General features: G+C 36.0%; 2 protein-coding genes across 2 annotated transcripts in view; one reads left to right on the plus strand and one right to left on the minus strand.

The window, feature by feature from the left end:
• Window positions 1–404: 404 nt before the first annotated feature.
• The window catches only part of LOC149477351 (uncharacterized), a 36855-nt gene continuing 17262 nt past the window's right edge, over window positions 405–19997 (minus strand). The window contains exon 3 of the mRNA XM_089710895.1: window positions 405–824. Coding sequence (XP_089567021.1) covers window positions 723–824 — 102 coding nt within the window. The 3' untranslated portion in view covers window positions 405–722. The remainder of the gene's footprint in view (window positions 825–19997) is intronic.
• On the plus strand, window positions 1810–3223 carry LOC149477352 (uncharacterized). The gene is made up of 2 exons (XM_089710896.1): window positions 1810–2962; window positions 3105–3223. The coding sequence occupies exons 1-2, from the start codon at window positions 2670–2672 to the stop codon at window positions 3112–3114; spliced, it is 303 nt and encodes a 100-aa protein (XP_089567022.1). The 5' UTR covers window positions 1810–2669; the 3' UTR covers window positions 3115–3223.

Raw genomic sequence — 19997 nt, forward strand, 5'->3', positions numbered from 1 at the left:
GTTTTTATAGTGTAAAGCTAGATAATAGCATGGCTTACTCAAAAACAACATTTAAACATGAGTCTTTAGATTGTACGCTGTCGTAGTACACGGAATACGTAAGAAAAGTAAAGGTTCACAGCTCCTCCCCCGGAGGTGATAGCATGATAATATGTTTAAAAAAACCTCACACGACCTGTTAGTAATATTCATGCAAAATTTGAAGTCAATCTATGCAGTACTTTTCGAGATTAGCTCGGACAAACATACAGACAAACAGACAAACAGACAAACAGACAAAAATTCTAAAAACTATATTTTTGGCTTCTATATCGATTATAGATCATGGATTATGTATTCTTTTAAAAAAATATTCAATGTACAGTTTTGACTTTCCTACGATTTTATTATATGTATAGATAATACATTAGGTATATGAAGATTATTTGTGACGTTAAAAATCAAACGTGGCCTTCTCCACACACCACATTTTTAGAGATTTTTATTTAAAAAAAACCGTTATTTTTTACATTTGTCATTTAAATCAAATCAATCCATCTCCACTGCAATATTAAGAAAAAAAATACCGACACACACACACACAGACAATTTTACACAGACAATTTTTTCAAATCATTGAAAAATGCGGACCATTTATAGCATGACCGTTCGGGGTGAGGTAAGTATTTAATTTTGGCGGGAGGCGGAGTGTCCGTTCTGTAGCGTTTACGGTTTAGCTACTATTATATTGTATTCTGTGCTATTACACCAAAACAGTGATCGAATTGCCACTTGTCTTCAAACATTTTAGCATTATCTTTCCATTCACTTTGCGTTGCAGGCATCTGAAACAGAAAGTAAAGGGAACGTTACGTCACCAGATATATCAGCATCGACATCATCGACACAAATTATAAATACAGAAATATGTGAGAAAGAGGGGCCCGCGCTGGAAATAGTTCACAGCCCAAGAAGCAGAAAATGTCCATACAAAGTAAACAAGAAAAACTGCTGGATGCTGCTCAGACACTGATGACTCGACAAGACGATGATTGGGAGATAATAGGAAAGTCAATAGGCGTTCAATTAAAAAACCTGAGTACCCATCAACAAATGACTGCCCAAAAAATTATCAATGATGCCCTATTTTACGGAAAACTTGGCAAATTGGCAGACGAATCTAGTATCACTTTATCTCCACAACACACAGTATTACATCCTCGCATTCCACATCGCTACTATAATTATTCCTCTGGCTCTTCGATGACAAATTCATCACCGCAGCCATGTCAACAATATCTGGCACAACCGTCTCCTCAACCATCTCCACAATATGCGATACACCCGTCCCCTCAATCATCTACACAACATTACAACATGTACACACAAACATTATACGTGGTGCTGGTGAAACAAAAAGAAATGAATGTGCTGGTTTCGGAGAGCATATAGCAAACAAGCTAAGCAAATATTATAATTACACCCGTGCTCAAGCAGAATTAAAAATTATGCAAATTCTGTTCGACTGTGATATGTCTAAGCACAGAAGTCGACCTTCGACTTGATTTACACCAAGTCCTCATAACAGTAGTAGAGGAGAGAGATTATAGTATTTTGAAATTTATTTTGACTAAATTAATTTTAAAGGTGCTAGTATGTTCTTTACTGTAACTTCTTTAGATTTACTTTTATAGTATTTTTTCTTCCCCAGACACAACCTGTTGTGAATGAAGAGATTAGTACTTCCAACGTACAGACTTGTGACATCCCACCAGAAGCTAAAAAAGGCGACGATGACAACGCGGACGTCCTTGCTACCCCTCAAAAGAACCCCAGTATTCAAGGACAAAAACGTCGTGCTTTTAATTCGCCCGAATTGCAGGAAGCCAGTAGAAAAATGAATGCTGACACGACAAGACACAAGACACACACTTGAAACAGAAATCGAGAACCAAGAACCAAAGAAAAAAATAAGAAGACAATAACAAGCTAATCGAACCAATAACAAAGAAAGGAAAGGGAATTGGAAAGAAATAAAAAACACAACCACATTCAGATGAAACGAAATCTTTCGCCGCTAACTGTTTACAAGACTGTTTACTGGAACGTCTCAGATGTTTTACGGTCATGAAATTCAGTAACCCTCTGAACCAAGCACAAGCTTCTGTTAAGAAGAAACAGCCTTATTACCACAGTCTTCAAGTCAAAATTGAAATTTTATCTGATCAAAAAATAAAACGATAACTATGTTTATTACGGTGTGTCATACGACCCTGACAAAAAGGAGACAGCTCAGCATATGCTGCAACGTTCAGGAACATTTGCAGCGCTGTTTAGTGTTTTTCAGTGCCCCTTTAATAATTAAGGCTTCGAGTTGGACGAAAGGAGTAACTTAGGACTACATAATATGACTACATTGACTGACCGTTTGGCTTGGTTGGTAGTGGCCCTGTCTTCCAAGTTCCAAGCTAGAGGTCGTGGGTTCAATTCCCACCCGGGGCAAATATTTGTGTGATGAACATAGATGTTTGCCCTGTGTCTGGGTATTAATTATCTATATAAGTATTTATTACCTATTTAATTATCACGGATAAAGTTAAAAGAGAGTGCAAACTTTTCTTTACATGAGAGGGCTATTTTAGTCTCACTTGTACAAAAATACCAAGCTGTGCTGGAGAATAAACAAAGTGATGGTTCGACTTGGGAAAACATTCAAAACGAATTTAATGCTCGATATGAGGCATATTCAGATCGACCAAAACATTAAAGGTCAAATGAGGTCAAATGAGGGCTTGAAACGTACAGTCAGGAAGAAGACAGCTACATGTCAATCGGAACTTTACCGTACCGGAGGTGGTAAGAAAACTGCTCCTCCATTCGATAATGTGGAAGAACAGATTAAAGCCATGATTGACGATAACGTTAAGCACCGATGGCTTGGACAGTATTTACGACTCCGATATATTGCCACAAACTCTAGAAGGTAGGTAACTTTGTTCACTTGTTTAAAAAAGCACGGGACCGTGGCCGTGTTTACCGGTGCGGTCTATTTGGAATAAAAAGTGATTTATTGTAAATGATTAGTCATATGTATCTATTTAAATAAAATATATGCTTTGTTACAGACAGAATTGATGTTACTAAAATAGAAGAATTTTTGAGAATTCCACCATCACAAATGGCTACAACTGAGTTTGTAGAAAGTGAGGCTACTCAAAACCGTAAGTATTCATTATACTGCCTATCATGTCACGTAGGTACCTATAAACATATTTGCAAAAGAATTTAAATGTGCCTGCTGTGTCGCACAATCAAAGTGAAATCATTTTATTTATTTATTTATTTATTTTACTCTTTAATACAACTAAACAGACTTACATACTAGAACACACAAAAATAAAAGCAAGGAGCAGTTTAGTGTATTTGGCGGCCTTATCACTTAGAAGTGATCTCTTCCAGGCAACCAGGGCAGAAGGTAATCAGCTCAATTAAGTTGTAAAGGTAGGTCGAGAGAAAAAAGAAAAAAAAAAATAATAATAATGATAATGATGTCACTGTAAACAAAATAAAATATAAGAAGATTAAAACACATAACAATTTATAAATTATATACTGTACATAAACATATATACGACACTACAGTACATACAAAAATATACTTATATAATATATAATATACATATGACTACTTATATTATACAAATATACCATAAATATATATACATATAATATATAATTATATAATACATATATAATACATACACTACTAATATAAAAATTTAAAACAATAAAAGTTACTATGCCGAGTTGAAAGCGGATGACAGAAAGTGACGACGAAGGAGGTTTTTAAAACATGATAAATTCTTAGCTTGTTTGATTGGTAATGGCAATGCATTCCAAAGATTAACAGCAGTTACCGTAAAAGATTTCCCAAAAAAGTTGGTACGTCGCACAGGGACACATAAGGTAAGTCTGTCAACCGAACGAAGGGTATAGTTTTCATTGCGCAAGAAGGAAAATTGGTTTCTAAGGTACGTAGGAGCGGAAGGGTCAAAAAGGATACGGAAAAGTAAATGCAACAAATGCAGATTCCGGCGAAAACGGATGGGGAGCCACTTGAGCTTTTTTCTATAGAAAGAGACATGATCATATTTCCGAAGGCCGAAAATAAATCTTATGCAAAAATTTTGGAGCCGCTCAAGTTTTTCAGTAAGCTCAACTGATAAATCAGGATAACATGCATCAGCGTAATCAAGAATAGGAAGAAGAAGGGATTGCGCTAGCATAATCTTCGTGGGAATGGGCAAAAAGTTACGAAGCCGCCGGAGCGTAGATGAAGCAGCATAAACCCTGCGGCTTAATTCCTGGACATGATTGGACCAGGAGAGCGTTTGATCAAACAGCACGCCTAAGTTTTTGACTACCTTTTGGTAAGGCAAGACTTCGCCACCGATTTTGATGCTTGGTAAAATACCCCAGTCGATTTCTGAAATCATATAAGGACTACCGATTATGATGATATTGCTTTTGGAAGGATTGATTTTTAGTCCAAATTCATTGCTCCATTTAAGTATTGTTGCCAATTCAGAGTTACAAAAGTCAATTGCCTTAGGTAAGTCAGCGAGAGTAGACTGGGTATAAATTTGTAAATCGTCTGCATACATATGGTACGGAGCCGTCAAACGGGAACATAAGGAGTTGATGAAAATGGAGAAGAGGAGAGGAGACAAGACGCCCCCTTGTGGAACACCAGCAGAGACTCCGCACCAAGACGAGTGTTTGGAACCCATCATGATACGCTGCCTCCGACAAGTAAGGTAGGAACGGAACCAGTCAGTTACCAAAGGAGAAAAATTAATAACACCTAGCAAACCCAGCAGTATATCGAAGTCGACAGTAGTAAAAGCATTACTGAAATCTAAAAGAGCCAGAACTGTGAGCTGCTTATTGTCAATACCAGCACGAATGTCGTCTGTCACCTTGATCAAGGCTGTAGTCGTACTATGACCAGGGCGGAAACCAGATTGGAAATCACTGAGGATATTATGTGTATTAAGGAAGGTAGTAAGTTGCAGATGAAGGAGACGTTCAAGGACTTTCGAAAGGAAAGGTAGTATGGAGATGGGACGGTAGTCGGTAAAAGAATTAGGATTAAGTTTTTTGGGCAAAGGAATAACTTGAGCATCTCTCCAAGCGCTTGGAAAAATGCCAGTTGAGATGGAGGTGTTGAAAATGTGAGTGATAATGGGAACAATTATGTCAAGGATAGGAATGATCATATTACGGCTTACAAGGACACAGCCAACTGCGTTTGATGATATTGACAATATGGTTTTATTAACGTCGCGATCGGTAACAAGACTGAAAAGGAAAGGAGGATAATTAGGAGAAGGGAGTGATGAGAGGTGGGCTAGAGTACGGTTTTTCACACTAGTTTCAAGGGAAGGAGACGACGTAAAGTGCACGTTTAGCTGATCGATGTTTATATTGCTAGGAGTGTTATGCGTCACTTTACCAGCTCCTAAACTTTTCAAAAATTTCCAATTTGAAACCGAATCACCGTTCTCAAGGGATTTATGGATGTGACGTCGTTGAGCGTCTCTGCACAATACGTTGCAGCGATTACGTATACTTTTGTACTTTGCCCGTGCTTCGTCCGTCTGAGCAGTCTTAAGTTTACATTTAGCTCGATTCCTTTTAGAAGATAAACTTTTAAGCTCTGGTGAAAGCCAAGGTGCCGGGGTGTGCTTCTTTTTAACGGGTCGTAGAGGTGCATGTTTGTCATACAAATCAATAAGCAAAGAGTTAAATAATGATACTTTCGTATCAATTGGCTCAGCGTCATACACCTCACTCCAACAAATATTCTGCGCATCACAGCGGAGTGCATTTCTGTCCATTCCCACAAAGTTACGAAGCAGAAGAGTGGAAGGTTTGAATTTAGGGGATTGGAGCTTATATGAAAGGTAAATGAGGTCGTGAAAGGAGAAGGCATCGGCAGAACACTGCCCATGCTTGGATATGAAGTTTGGTAAGGAAACAATCATAAGGTCTATAAGTGAAGGATTACAGCCAGGAAAGTAGTGAGTAGGATTTGAGGAAAGGGTGTGGAGATTGTGAGAGTTGAGGATGGAAAGCAGCTTATTAGCACGGGTATCACCTCGGAGCAAACATGTGTTAAAATCACCCATAAAAATTAAATGCTCATATTGGGGAGACAGGTTACCAAGGAGGTTATCAAAGGAGGAAAAGTAATCAATGGAGAGAGAAGGACTGTAGAAAGCGCCAAGGAGGATTTTGGAATGCGGCAAATGGACTTCGATGAGGAGATGTTCGATGGAATTAGGAGGAGGAGGCTGAGGGGAAGAGCAAATTAATTTAAAGGGGATGTGAGACCGGAGGTAGATCGCCACGCCACCACCTCCCTTGCCAACACGATCGTTGCGTATGAGGTGAAAACCAGGAATCGAATAAGCAGCAGATGGATGACAAGGTTTGAGCCAGGATTCAGAGACAAGGATGGCATGGATATTTCTTGATGTAAACGATGAGAGCATGTCAGGAAAATGTGCCGGAATACTTTGTGCATTTATGTGGATGGCATTAAAATTTTTAGGGACATCGTTAAATAAGGTAGTAAGGGAAAAATCAAGAGGAGGTGGAATAGCACTATGAAAACTATCTTCGCTACAGAGCGATGATTCAGATAATAAATCGGCATTGTCAATGTTTATACTAACATCTGACATGAAATGATATAATATATATATATATAAATAAATATCTATAAATAAATAAATTAAAAATAATATATACAAAATACAAATAAATATAATAATAATAAATAAAAAACTAAAGTTATAATTTATAAGACAAAGGTATGCTCGGTTACCCTGTACCCACCGCAACAGTAAATGTAACTTATGTAAGCACTAAATTATTAAGTAAATAAAAATTGACAGTTTGACAGTTTTAAAAGAGAAATCGAAAGATAATAAATAATTAATATTTAACAATAACACCACTTATTTTAAACATAAAAAAAGAACATTATTTTAACAGAAATTATAACTGGCAATATCCGAGACAACTTTAACAATGACATTTGATTTTTGACAAGCCATGACTTTGACAATTAGACATCAACAAACAAAACAACATTGATATTTAACAAAAGTGAAGGTACGGTAAGAAATACATATGCAAAGAACGGTATCCATAAAAAGTTAAGTAAAAGCAGTACACAGAAATAGAAATTAATTATTAAGTACTTTGAGAGTCAGCTAACAGTCAAGTAAAGAATTAAATATATGCCAATTATGGAATAAAAATAAGTAAGAGTTTAAGAAAGAAAGCATAACATAATCTTGGAAACTGATATTAAATAAAACAAGACTACTTAGCTCTAGTTGGCCTTTTAGAGCGAGGAACACCTCTTACATCTTTAGAATCATTATTTCTTTCCCATTCACTTGATTGCTAATTATTATTGCTGTACTTTTTTACAGAAGTTGTACTATTCGTTACAAATGAGTTTGAACCATTGCCTCTCACTACTAGTGCAGAACAGTTCCAGAAGGAACAAATATAATAAAAGTAGACAATGTAAATTGTAAGTATGTATGTATTTGGTAATTTACATTTGGTAATCATGGAATAAAATAATAAATTTAATTTGGTTTAAAATATTCGGGTAATGTCATTTGACGTAAGCCACTATTTCTCTTCATTGCTGCCATATAACGAATTCGTTTCAGATGGAACGCAAAGGACGAGACCGCTCCTGTGGACAAGCCCCTTTATGATTTAGGGCCGCACACGAGCTCAATACCTATGCAGGAGGTATACAGCCAAAATTTCGAGTTCGGCGGATATGTAGATCAAGTCGAAAGGACGTATGAGGCGCTGAGAGGAATAGATCCACGACTCGACCGGCGTTTACCTTACTCAATGTTCCAGCATTCAATGTGCACGATTGCACATTGAATGCAGGCTCCGTTAATAACCGCCATAGTGGCTACTAACGGTAAAGGCGCAAAACCTTTCCCTTGGTCTCCTGAGCTGTTGGGTCAATTTGATGCCTGCAAAAAAAGTTTATGCGATGCCACGCTACTTCAGCGCCCCATCGCTGGTGTGGCACTCCGTAGCGTAGGGTGGTGTGGCGTTGCCACTTTTATAATAGAAGATTGATTAAAGGTTTATAACATTATACATGGGTAACAAAACCCCATACATATTTTAACAGGAAATCGAGCTAATTCAAAATAACGCAAATCATATAACCCAACTTTGGAAGAAACAAACATCAGTCCTAGAAGCCGAATTAAACATCTTAAAGCGAACATAAAAAAACCATAGAAACCCAGTACAAAATATTTAACAGACATTTAAATATCTTAAACAACAAAACAAATATAATCCAATCTGAAATTGAAACCATTCAGGAAGTAACTTTATCAGAAATAGCGTGCAACAATTTAATTCAGAACTTACGTAGAATTCAAGATACTTTACTAGACTCTACCACTGAAATTTATCACGGGCAAATTAATGTGCACTTATTATCACCAAAACAATTGCACGACGAGCTGCAAATTATATCCAGCCAAATTCCCAAGGGCGTCATATTGCCAATAGAAAACATTCATACAGACCTATATAAAATCTACAAATTAATAAAAGTCAAGCTAGAATTACCTAAAACTATTATATATTTGAAATAATAATACCATTGATAAGCCGAGACAATTACCAACTATACAGACTGATACCCATACCCAAGCAAATTAATAGCAATATGATAAGCATAAAACCAATAGCGGAATATATGTCTATAAACATAAAGAGAGATGCCTACATTAACCTTAGCTGAACTACTAGCATGTCAAAACCAAAATGATATCTATTTTTGCCAATTGCACGGTCCTATAATAAGTTTTAGCAACAATGAACGTTTTTGCGAAATAAAATTAATACAATATAAACAGCTGTAAGAGTACTTAGATACAATTTCACGATCTAACTACATATTTATATTTTCAATGCGATACTGCACACATACGCATTCTGTGTGACGATGACATACAGTCGCGCCAAGTCTTCAGTCTTCTTTGACTGATGATACTGAATGTATGGACGAAGGATTCCTGCCTTATACAATCCTACCGCTTTCCGCTTCCGACACCGACGATTCTGTATTTTGCTCTGTGACCCCGGTTACGTTTTACGGACTTGAACTAATGACAGCTGCCATGCCATGAAAAAGTGTTGTGTACCCAACTGTGGTAAGTAGATCTTAGTTTAGTTCTGGTTTTTAAAAGTTTTATCATAAGTGTAATTCCTAAATTCATTTTTTTATTTATTTTCCAGATGCTGTTGATGAAATTTTGCATAAATTTCCTAAGCCAGATAAAGAGCCAGAACGCTTCAGAGACTCGATTAATAATGTCGGAAGCGACATATTAGGAAAAGAGAACTTGTACATATATAACTACCGACGAGTATGCCATGCACATATTGATTTGGAGGACTAGGACGAGAAAAGAACAGGAATCCTACCATAAAGGCCCAAATAGAGTATGTGACTGCTTATTTATCAAGAAAATGTAAACCAATTATAAAAAAACTGCAAGAATTGTCATAACTATTTGTATGAAAAAGATTTGGAGAAAAACAAATACATTTCTAAAAGAGAATATGTAAAAATTAAAGATATCTAACATCCGACAGAGAATATAAAATGTTTTCAGCTATACAGGATGTGGCATATCATGTTTTAAAAAATAAAAGTCATATTAATAATTAAAAAGCTTACATCAATTTGGTATTAGATGTGTCAGTGGATTCCTCTTTTATCAATTGTCTAAATCATAAAGATGACATTAAGAAATTTATGTACAATCTTTGCAGTAAGTTCTTTGCTTACAATTGGTGCAAGGCTACAAATAAATTAATGGACGGTACCAACAAAGCCTGTGGTGAAGGAGATTCTATACAAAGAGAGGCATTAATAAGTCTTAAGAAGGTAGTCGAAGAAGAAAAAATAAATGATGTTTAGTACTCATAACCGTGTTTTATTAATATATTTTTTTTAAATTAGAAATTAAAAAAGCTATATAGGGGCCTATAGTGAGGCAGGTATATATACCTACACTTATATAGTTTGCGGCCCGTCCACTAGATGGCGCTAGTTCAAAATTTTGGTGTAGACTCTATACCCGATATGTATAAGTTACTTTATATCCTACGTCGTATATTAGATAAAACTCGTCATGTTCATCATATGCGGAAAGCGCTCTGCCCCGTCCATCTTCAAATTTATCACCTTCAACGAGCACAGACCATTACCAACGAGTAGACAACATTCCAGTCCTTCATATACCAGAAATATAACAGGCAATAACCGAACATGCCCAACCAGCAAATTACATCTCAGCAAATAACAATTTTATCGAATGAATTAATTTCTACATCTCAGCTCTCTCTTCATTTTTACCATGCGTAAGATTTTACAAGAGAACGTTGAAATCCCAATCAAACCCAAGTAAGATATTACAAGTAAAAGTTGAGTATCAGAACATAATAATAGCACAGTATTACCATTATTTCCTACAGTAAGGAATCGCCTTTGATGTCGCGCGATGCCGCCGCCAGCGTAGGTAATGACGCTGCCACACGAAAATACGCTAGGGTTGCAACAAATGGGAAATAAAACAATTGTGATTATTAATATTATGATGAAATCTTTATTCATATGTACATTCAAAATAATTGCGATTATTAAATCTGATGTAATTATTTGTTCATAAATATATAATTACAGATATTGCACTGCTAAATATTATTTACGTGGACACTTTATTTTTGGATGTTCTTAATTGTATATTATAACATTTAACTAAGTAATGCATTCGCATTGGGATGTACAATCTGATTAGAAAATAATGAGGACAACATAATATATACATAGCTTTGATTTTAATTCAACAGATACAATTAATACAATCTTTCTGAAATATTGTTTCCTTCTGGGATTTCAATGTAGATTTACATCCGTAAACCGAACAGTTTGTGCGCGCCATAATAGAATATGTAAGTACCTATGTATAATAAAATTATTACACAAAAAATACGACTGCGTCATCCTTTCGCGCTAGGTAAAGCAAACTAAGCGTGTTTGCTTTACGCGGCCCGCGTCGCCCGACCCCCGCCAGTTCCCCTCCGTTTCTCTGCACAAGTACATTCGTCGCACTACTGTAGGAAATAATGGTAATACTGTGATAATAGGGAAACGTAATGCGTCATCGAGAACATTTCCATGTCATGTTTGTAAAACTCGCCAACGTTTCATTCTGCAAGAAATGGCAAAGTGTATGGTGTGCAGCAAATGGGTTTGCATATCATGTAGTGTTACTACATCATTTGATTTGATATTTGTTTAGTGTGCTTATGTGGTGATGAGTAAATGTCATAATTTTTGTCTTTAATAGTTCTCATGATCGACTTCTCGGTATCGAATAATTTTCATAGTGTTGATTCGTTCGTACAAATAAATAATTTAATAATTTTACGAACGAATCACCACCACTTTTGTAACTCTGACTTAAATTGTTTAAAAGTTTTATGAAACATAATTTTTTATATCATATTTTATACAAAAGTGCCAAAGTAGAGGCTTGACTGTCAATGAAACGTGCCATAAAGTAACGTAGGGGAATAATTTTCGTAGAAAAACGTTGATTTTATTTGTATTACTAATTATAAGTTTGTGATTTTGAAGACTGTTCCTGTTAAAATACATTCTAATAAAAAAAGTAATTTGGTTTACCAGTGAGTTTTGATACTTACTAATATAAACTTTGTGACGTAAGCGTAACGGAACTTTTTAGTTACCATCCCTCCTTAAAATATGTATTTCTCGTTAAATTAGAAACATATCATATTATATTTGATTATTTTTAGAAACATAATATAACTCGTTAGCTTACAACTTATTTAATTTCAATAATCAGAGCCCGTGGAGGCTTTAATAATAATCCAAATGCAGTGCAATTCAGAGCTGCATTTAAGCGGCTCTTAATACGTGCTGACATACATGACACTGGGGTTGGAAACTGTAATAGACCTAGAGAACTTTTGTCTTAAAACCGAGAAGATACTAAAAAGCAATTTCAGGAAAACTAACTATGAAAAATATTATCTATACATATATTCATTCCCAATAAAGAACATTGAAGACTATTCGAAAACATTATCTTCCAACTCCAGCGAATACGATTCAAAACATCAACTTTTATTAATTAAATCAGTTGTAAAAACTTACCCTTGAAATAAGATTCCGATATTTCGATGCAAAAAAGCAATGGAAAAAAATATTTTAGTAACTATTTAAATAAGATTATTTTATAGGAGTTATATTTAAAGACACCGCTGCGAGAAAATATTCTCCAGAGCTAAGTAAAATTTGCTTTGACTTTATTTTATTAGCCCTAGAGCCTACTACTATGTCAGGAAGTATTTTGACACATGCCTTCCCCACACACGTACATTATCTAGATGGTATCAGTGTGTAGATGCCAACCCAGGATTTTGCAAGGAGTATTTTCAAGCTATTAAACTTCTCAATGCAGCTAATATTGTAAAAAATTCTGAGCGTCAATTACTTTGTGCCCTTTGATGAGATGGCGATTCATAAGTTTGTACATTTTGATGGCAAAGACTGTGTAGTATTTGTCAACTGTGGAAATAAAAAACTTTTTTCGCTCGTGGTAGATAAAATCTGTAAACGGAATTAAACCTTGAATAATATTGATTCTGATTATGAGGAAATAATTACGGCAGCACCCAAAAAGCGAAATAAAAATGAACATTCATATAAACGCAATATTATCAAAAAGGCCCGAGTATCTGGTGAGGCATACGTTGCTCACAATGGCAGACAAGTTCCAAGGGTAGCATACTTCGCGGCACGCGGAGTTTTAAAACACGCCAGTGCGGGCCGCAGCCCTAATGACTTTTTGATGACGACGATGACGATGAAGGTTAACAAAAAAATCGACAGTAGATAGTTTTGACCAATAAGTGATAAGGCGAACTATCTACAACTTCCATTTGGTTCAGCATACATTTCCGACATTAAAAAAGTTATTTGAAGTGTTGAAAGGCAGTATTAACTTTGCGGGTGGCATTTCTTCACTAAGGAAGATCGTTCGGAGGCTAGGTTTCAGATGGAGAAAGACGCAAAATATTTAAAAATAATATTATACTTATTAAGAAACCTCTCATCAGACTAAAAAAATCATTCTATCTTTCGAAACTGCAAGAATAAAGATCACAAGGCCGACCGATGAATACACAGCTCGCATACATTGCCACGATCAACATCACTTTTTTGGTCCGACGAAGCAAAAAAGTGTTTCAATATTCTTTAGAAACATTTTAAAAGTTACACCTAATAAATTAATTAATAAAAACATAAAATGCAGTGCACAGCGTGCCGCAATCTGATAAAAAAGACGAAGTCGTCTGTTCGCGAGAACATGAGGAAAAATATAACTACACTCAACAGCTTTACTTTTACTGTTGGAGATAAAGTGTTTCAATATTCTTTAGAAACATTTTAAAAGTTACACCTTATTAATTAATTAATAAAAACATAAAATGCAGTGCACAGCGTGCCGCAATCTGATAAAAAAGACGAAGTCGTCTGTTCCCGAGAACATGAGGAAAAATACAGGGTGGGCCGTTAATAAGTGCACTTTTTGTTTCGCTCTAACTCCCGAACGAAATAACCGAGACGCGCGGGGAGGGTATCTCCTTGCAGCTCGAAATCTAAATTTTTAATCGCAATGAGTCCGTTCACGGGAGAGCAGCGCGCTTTCTGCGTTCGCGCCTTTTATGAAAACAATCGCTCATACGTGACTGTTCGTCGGCTTTTTCGGGTAAAGTTTGGATTACGCAACATCACCGAGTGTCCAAGTACGAATGTAATCAAAAAATGGATCGTAACATTCGAGGCAACGGGATCAACGCAAAAACTTCGACCTACAGGACGCCCACGTTCCAGGCGGACTGCAGAAACAATTGAACGCGTACAAGCTTCTGTGCGCGAGGATCCAAGAAGCTCTACACGGAAACGCGCTGCGGCCCTTGGAGTACCCAGAACGACTTTACGTCGCATTTTACGGGATGATTTGAAGTTATACCCTTACAAAATTCAGATTGTCCAAGATTTGAAAGAATCCGATTTTGTTTCACGGTTCAATTTCGCAACAGAAATGTTACGGAGATTCCCTCACTTCAATAACATTATCTTCTCAGACGAAGCTCATTTTCATGTCAACGGATTTGTTAATCGACAAAATTGTCGATACTGGGGAACAGAAAATCCACGCTTAAAACATGGACGACCGTTACACTCTCCGAAAGTGACCGTTTGGGCCGGAATAGCCAAGTGGGGGATCATAGGGCCGTATTTTTATGAAGATCGATACGGGCGTAATGTTACTGTTAATTCAGAGCGTTATGTTTCGATGCTTAGAGATTTTTTAGCTCCAAAACTGCAAGAATCGAGTGGTTACACTATTCACACCTGGTTCCAGCAAGATGGCGCTACCTGCCATACAAGTAACGACTCTCTGGAGGTCGTAAGAGAAATGTTTCCTCGAAGGTTGATATCGAGGAGGGGTGATATTGCTTGGCCACCCAGGAGCCCTGACTTAACGCCACCGGATTTCTTTTTATGGGGCTACCTCAAGAGTAAGGTGTACTCTAATAATCCTTCAACGACGGCTGAATTAAAAGCGAACATTGAAGAAGAAATCCGCTTAATCACTCCGCAACTTTTGACAAAAGTGTTCCAAAATCTCAGAGTCAGATTGGAAGAGTGCTGTAGGCGAAATGGACAACATTTGGATGATTTAATTTTTAAAAAATAAAATTCATTTCGTTTTGTATAATTTAAAATAAATATTTCATTTAAAAGCGCTACAGTTGTTTTAATATAATTTTTTTTTAAGTGCACTTATTTACGGCCCACCCTGTATAATTCAATTGGAACCAAAAGTACACATTATACAATTAGTAGTAGTGTAATTGTACAATTACACTGACTCGTTCAGTTTTTAAAATATCAAACATGTATGTGTGTTTGTATCTATCCAATCTTTCAATTACGACTGAATATTAATATTTTTTGTCGACCAATAGAAATTAAACTTATGTTATTATTTTCAGTAGTGCGAAAAAGGAGTAAGCTACCATTGACATCAAATAGTGAATCCTTGACTCCACGAAAAAAGAAACTTATGAAGAGGGTTGAACTTTTAAAATTCAACAATAAGAAAAGTCAAAGAAAAGGCGAAAATGTTTGATAACATTCAATCTAAAGCGCTGAAGACGATGATGGTTTCAGCAATCAAAAATCAAAATTGATCTTCGCATGGCAGACGATGGTCGGATAATGAGAAAGCCTTAACTATAGGCATGTATAAAAAGTCGCCGAAATTATATAGGTATTTAAGACATTTGTTACCTTAACCTATTCCGAGAACTATGCAGATTGTTCTTGGTAAAATAAATTTAAATGCTCGTTTTCAATCAGTCAATAATTGAACATGTTAAAAGAAAGGTCAGGGAATTATCGTGTAAAGATAAAATGTGTTATTTTATTGGACGAGATGTCTTTAAAAAAAGGCTTATCTTAAATTCAGCTAATGATAAAGTTGTGGGCTATCAAGATAGGAGAACACGGACATTCCAGGGATTTAAGGGACAAGGCTTTAGTCTTATTATTACGAGGAGTTCACCAAAAATATAAACAGCCATTTGCACACTACTTTGTGAAGGGTTCAATAGCTTCGGAGAAATTAGTAGCCATTCTAAAAAATGCTATCAAAACTATCGCGACTGCCTATGATCAAGGTCCCACAAACGTAGGCGCTTTAAATTTGTTTAAAAAGTTATCTAGACAACCTATCGAATGTTACTTTTATACAGTAAATAATGAGAAAATTTATATAGTTTATGACGTTCCTCATTTATACAAATCCATCAGGAATAACTTTTTTTAAGGCGGCCTATTAGTTTTTGATGGAATGAAAGCAAGATGGTAACATTTAGTTCAATTTCAAGAAAAAAATACTTCTTGGGACACCATGTATAAAATTATAGTCAGCATCTACTACCGCATACAATACAATACCGTCAAACGGGGTGAATAGAACTGCCGGGGAGAATAGAGAAAAATCTTAGGATCATTTTTAAGGTTTCTTATGGCAAACCTGGTATCCCCAATAAAAAAACCCGCAACTTTAAAAAATTAATTATTATATAATTAATTATTTTTGACTTTACTCATTTCTTTTATTATATAATTTACGTTTTACTTTTACAGAATCCGATTCAATGGATTATGAAGACGAGTCACACAACGCCATACATAATTCCGATAGTGATGATGAATGAACATTTCAATGGAAGCAAATATAAATGCATGCGTGTTTTTTACGTTGTTGTGTAATTGTTAATTGTTTCTTAAAATATAAAGAAATAAACTAAATATTTAAATGATGATATTATTTGTTATATGCAACACAACTTTATATTTGAGATTATTTACGAATGTTTTTAGTTTTGTATCATAAAATTGACCATAAAAACATTAATAAAGTAAATCATTGATGTAAGGTCAGGGAACGTAATACATATATACATCTGACCATATAGTAGCTAAGTCTTGTTGACTGCTGAAGTCTGTACTTAAAGTCTTGTTGTCTGCTGAAGTCTGTACGCAATGAAAATGTCTGCCGTTTCGAAAATAAGTTTTGAAGACCCTAATAAATAAAATATATGAATGGCAGATCTGGTCAATTACTTTCAAAATTGTATTTTTTTCAGCATTTCATAAGTGTCTGCCAGAATGTTATCCGCGTGATAATGGTCTGCCATTGTTATTTTCCGATAATAATAATAATCTATTTTCAAATTTCAAAATGGCAGACGTGCTCAAATGGATTCAAAGTTCGCCAAAAATTTCCACCTGTCTTACCTGAGCACCGCCCCGTCCACCACTCTGGGCTTAGTGACTCCTCATCTCATGTATAGTAGGTATAGGGGAATCAACACACAAAAATCCAGGTCTGGTCAAATACATACAGGTAGCTTTGCGCTAGCTCTCTAGCCAATAGATAACTTACCTGATATAGGAACAGAAGAAATATTTAGTGAATTCATAGTCGTTAGAAAAAAAGGAAGAGAAAAGAGTCGAAGATAAGAAAATTTAAATTATTTCTGTAGAAAATCTAGAGAACGCAAGATGTGCAGTGAATCTACGTAAGTGTAAAAAAATACCATTAAATACAGTAATTGACATACAAAAAGAAAACACTAAAAGATCTAAAAATATTAAAGAAGTACCTGTACGATGAGGAAGTTATTACAAAAATGATGAAGACATTTTAAGGGATTTAACGGATGACTATGTTTAATAATTAAAAAAAAATGGTAACAATTTTAACATAACAATTTTTTTTTTTTATATTTTGATTATATTAATTCAAGACTGATTTGATGTGTGAAAAAAAACTTTAAAAAATCTAGCCGGCTTCAAAAACCATTAGAATAAAGTGTAAAATGACTTTCTTTCGGAAGTCATTATTTTTGTTTATTAATTAATTTTTGCCACCGACGAAGCAAAGTTACTTTTTAAAATAAAAAATTATAGAATCTGTATATTTTTATCTATTTTATCCCCTATGAATCATCAGTGTAACGATCAGGCCCAGAGTCCTATGGGAGTTTGCCATTCTCCTTGTCTAATAACTCAGGCCCCGGAACCACAGACACAATAGAAAATCTATTGTGTCGTGGACCGATCGGGCCGCTTGGGGCTCAATGGGTTAACAGAATTGCATCAACCTCATGGCTACTACTATCCGAATAACAACTACCAGGGTGGCTATCAAACTCAACATTTTGCGACATCTTAACAAACGCCACTGATACGTCCACAGTCATCTAACATACCAGATCAAATTAATTCACCCAGTAATGATTTTTCTAACTGAAGCATATTAAGCACACTTTTTACTAAAGAAGACTTTGATTTTTCGTAAATTTTATGGATTGTAATATTTTAAGAACTCTTTTCTCAATAAAAACTAATGTAAACAATTATTGTTTTACTTTACTTACCGGATAGTGAGGCCAATCATTTCCTTTCATTACTACAGAGCCGATTACAAAATGGCCCGAAAAAACCAAAAGGCAGAAGATACACACTTGAACAGAAAATAATGGCTTGTGATTTATAAAATCTCCTGCCTGCTACAGACTTTTAAGAAGAATGTTTGCTTTACCGAGTCAAAGCAGTTTAAATAAATTGCTAAATAGAGTACCACTCAAACCTGGCATCAATAAACATATATTTTCGTCATTAAAAAAAATGAGTGATAAGCAAAGTGATGACGATAATATTTGTATACTATCGTTTGACGAAATGTCAATTAGAAACATCTTTCCTATGATGCAAGTCAGGATAAAATACAGGGGTTCCAAGACCATGGCAATCATGGAAGAAGTTCCCAAATTGCCAGTAAAGCCCTTGTTTTTATGTTGGCTGGCATAAGAAAAAAATGGAAGCAGCCCATTGCATTTTATTTTTCAAATATGATCATAAACGCAGACAGAATGACCGTGATTTTAAAAGAGGTAACATGTATTGCAAGCTAGTATAGGAATCTCCTGTAGCTAAAAATCTTAGAGTTATCAGTAACTCCGGTGATATGGCCTCACGCATATGTGTATCTTTTTTTTAATAAATCCTTAGCATTCCTTTCAAGTTGTTAAATGGTTCGTTATCTTATTCGAAAGTCTCTTCGATGACGATACATTTCTCTCATCCACCACCTTGGTGGATTTCTCTTCTTCTTTATGGCACAGTGATTATAAAGGAAGCAGCAGCTATACGAACACGTAAAGACATGACGGAGCCGAGCATATACTGAGCAGCCTGAGCACAGCTTTTTCAATGTTGAGGCTCGTTCGACCAAAACATTCATTTTGTTCCACGATCTCGCTAATGCTCGATCTCAGAAGACAGAGGACGAACGAGAAGTGCGTCTAACTGCCGATCATGAAGCTCATGCACTATCATGTGAATCTGAGTCTTTCACTGATATGGAATTCGCCTGAGCTCTCAAAGAGAACGAATTTTGCGATCTAGGGGGCTAGAAAGTACAGGGTCCGCCATCTTACTTTTTTTTTTTTCAACTAGTGCTTATTTCGTGAATGGCAACACTTAGCTCGTCTATTTTGACAGATAATTAGTTTTATCCTTTCGCTGAACGAATATGGTTGTGTATACGCTTGAACAACGCTGGGAAATATTGCGACATTACTTTGAAAATCATGGTAATGTTGCAGAATGTGTGCGAAAATTGCGTACGGCTTTTGGAAGAAATGAAGCACCGTCAGCTCCGTATGTTCGTTACCTTGTGAAAAAAGTGAAAGAAACTGGCATCCTCATCGATAAACCAACGCGTGAAAAGCCAACAACAGTGCGTACACCCCAGAATATTGCTGCTGTGGCCGAAAGTATGCGTGAAACGCCATCAACATCAGTTCTCAACAATTGGACATTTCGGAGACATCATTGAGACGAATTTTGCGTAAAGACCTTGGTATGACGCCGTACAAAATCCAATTGGTTCAGGAGTTGAAGCAAACTGGCCATCCAATGCGTTTTCGCTTCGCTAAGTGGGCCTGCGATCGACTTGCAGAAGATGCGGATTTTGCCAAAAAAATCTTTTCAGATTTAGCTCATTTCGAACTTGGCGGGTATGTAAACAAGCAGAATTGTCGCATTTGGGGCACATTTGAAAAGCCGGTGCACCCAAAACGAGTCACTGTTTGGTGCGGATTTTGGTCCAGAGGCATAATTGTTCCATTTTTCTTCGAAAATGAGCAAGGTGTGGCCGTTACAGGTCAATGGCGATCGTTATCGGGCCATGTTGAACGAA

The sequence above is a fragment of the Colias philodice genome, chromosome 25, assembly GCF_061535455.1.
Source record: "Colias philodice isolate Cphi_HAF_F1 chromosome 25, ilColPhil1 Martin Lab GWU primary, whole genome shotgun sequence".
NCBI classification, from domain to species: Eukaryota; Metazoa; Arthropoda; class Insecta; order Lepidoptera; family Pieridae; genus Colias; species Colias philodice.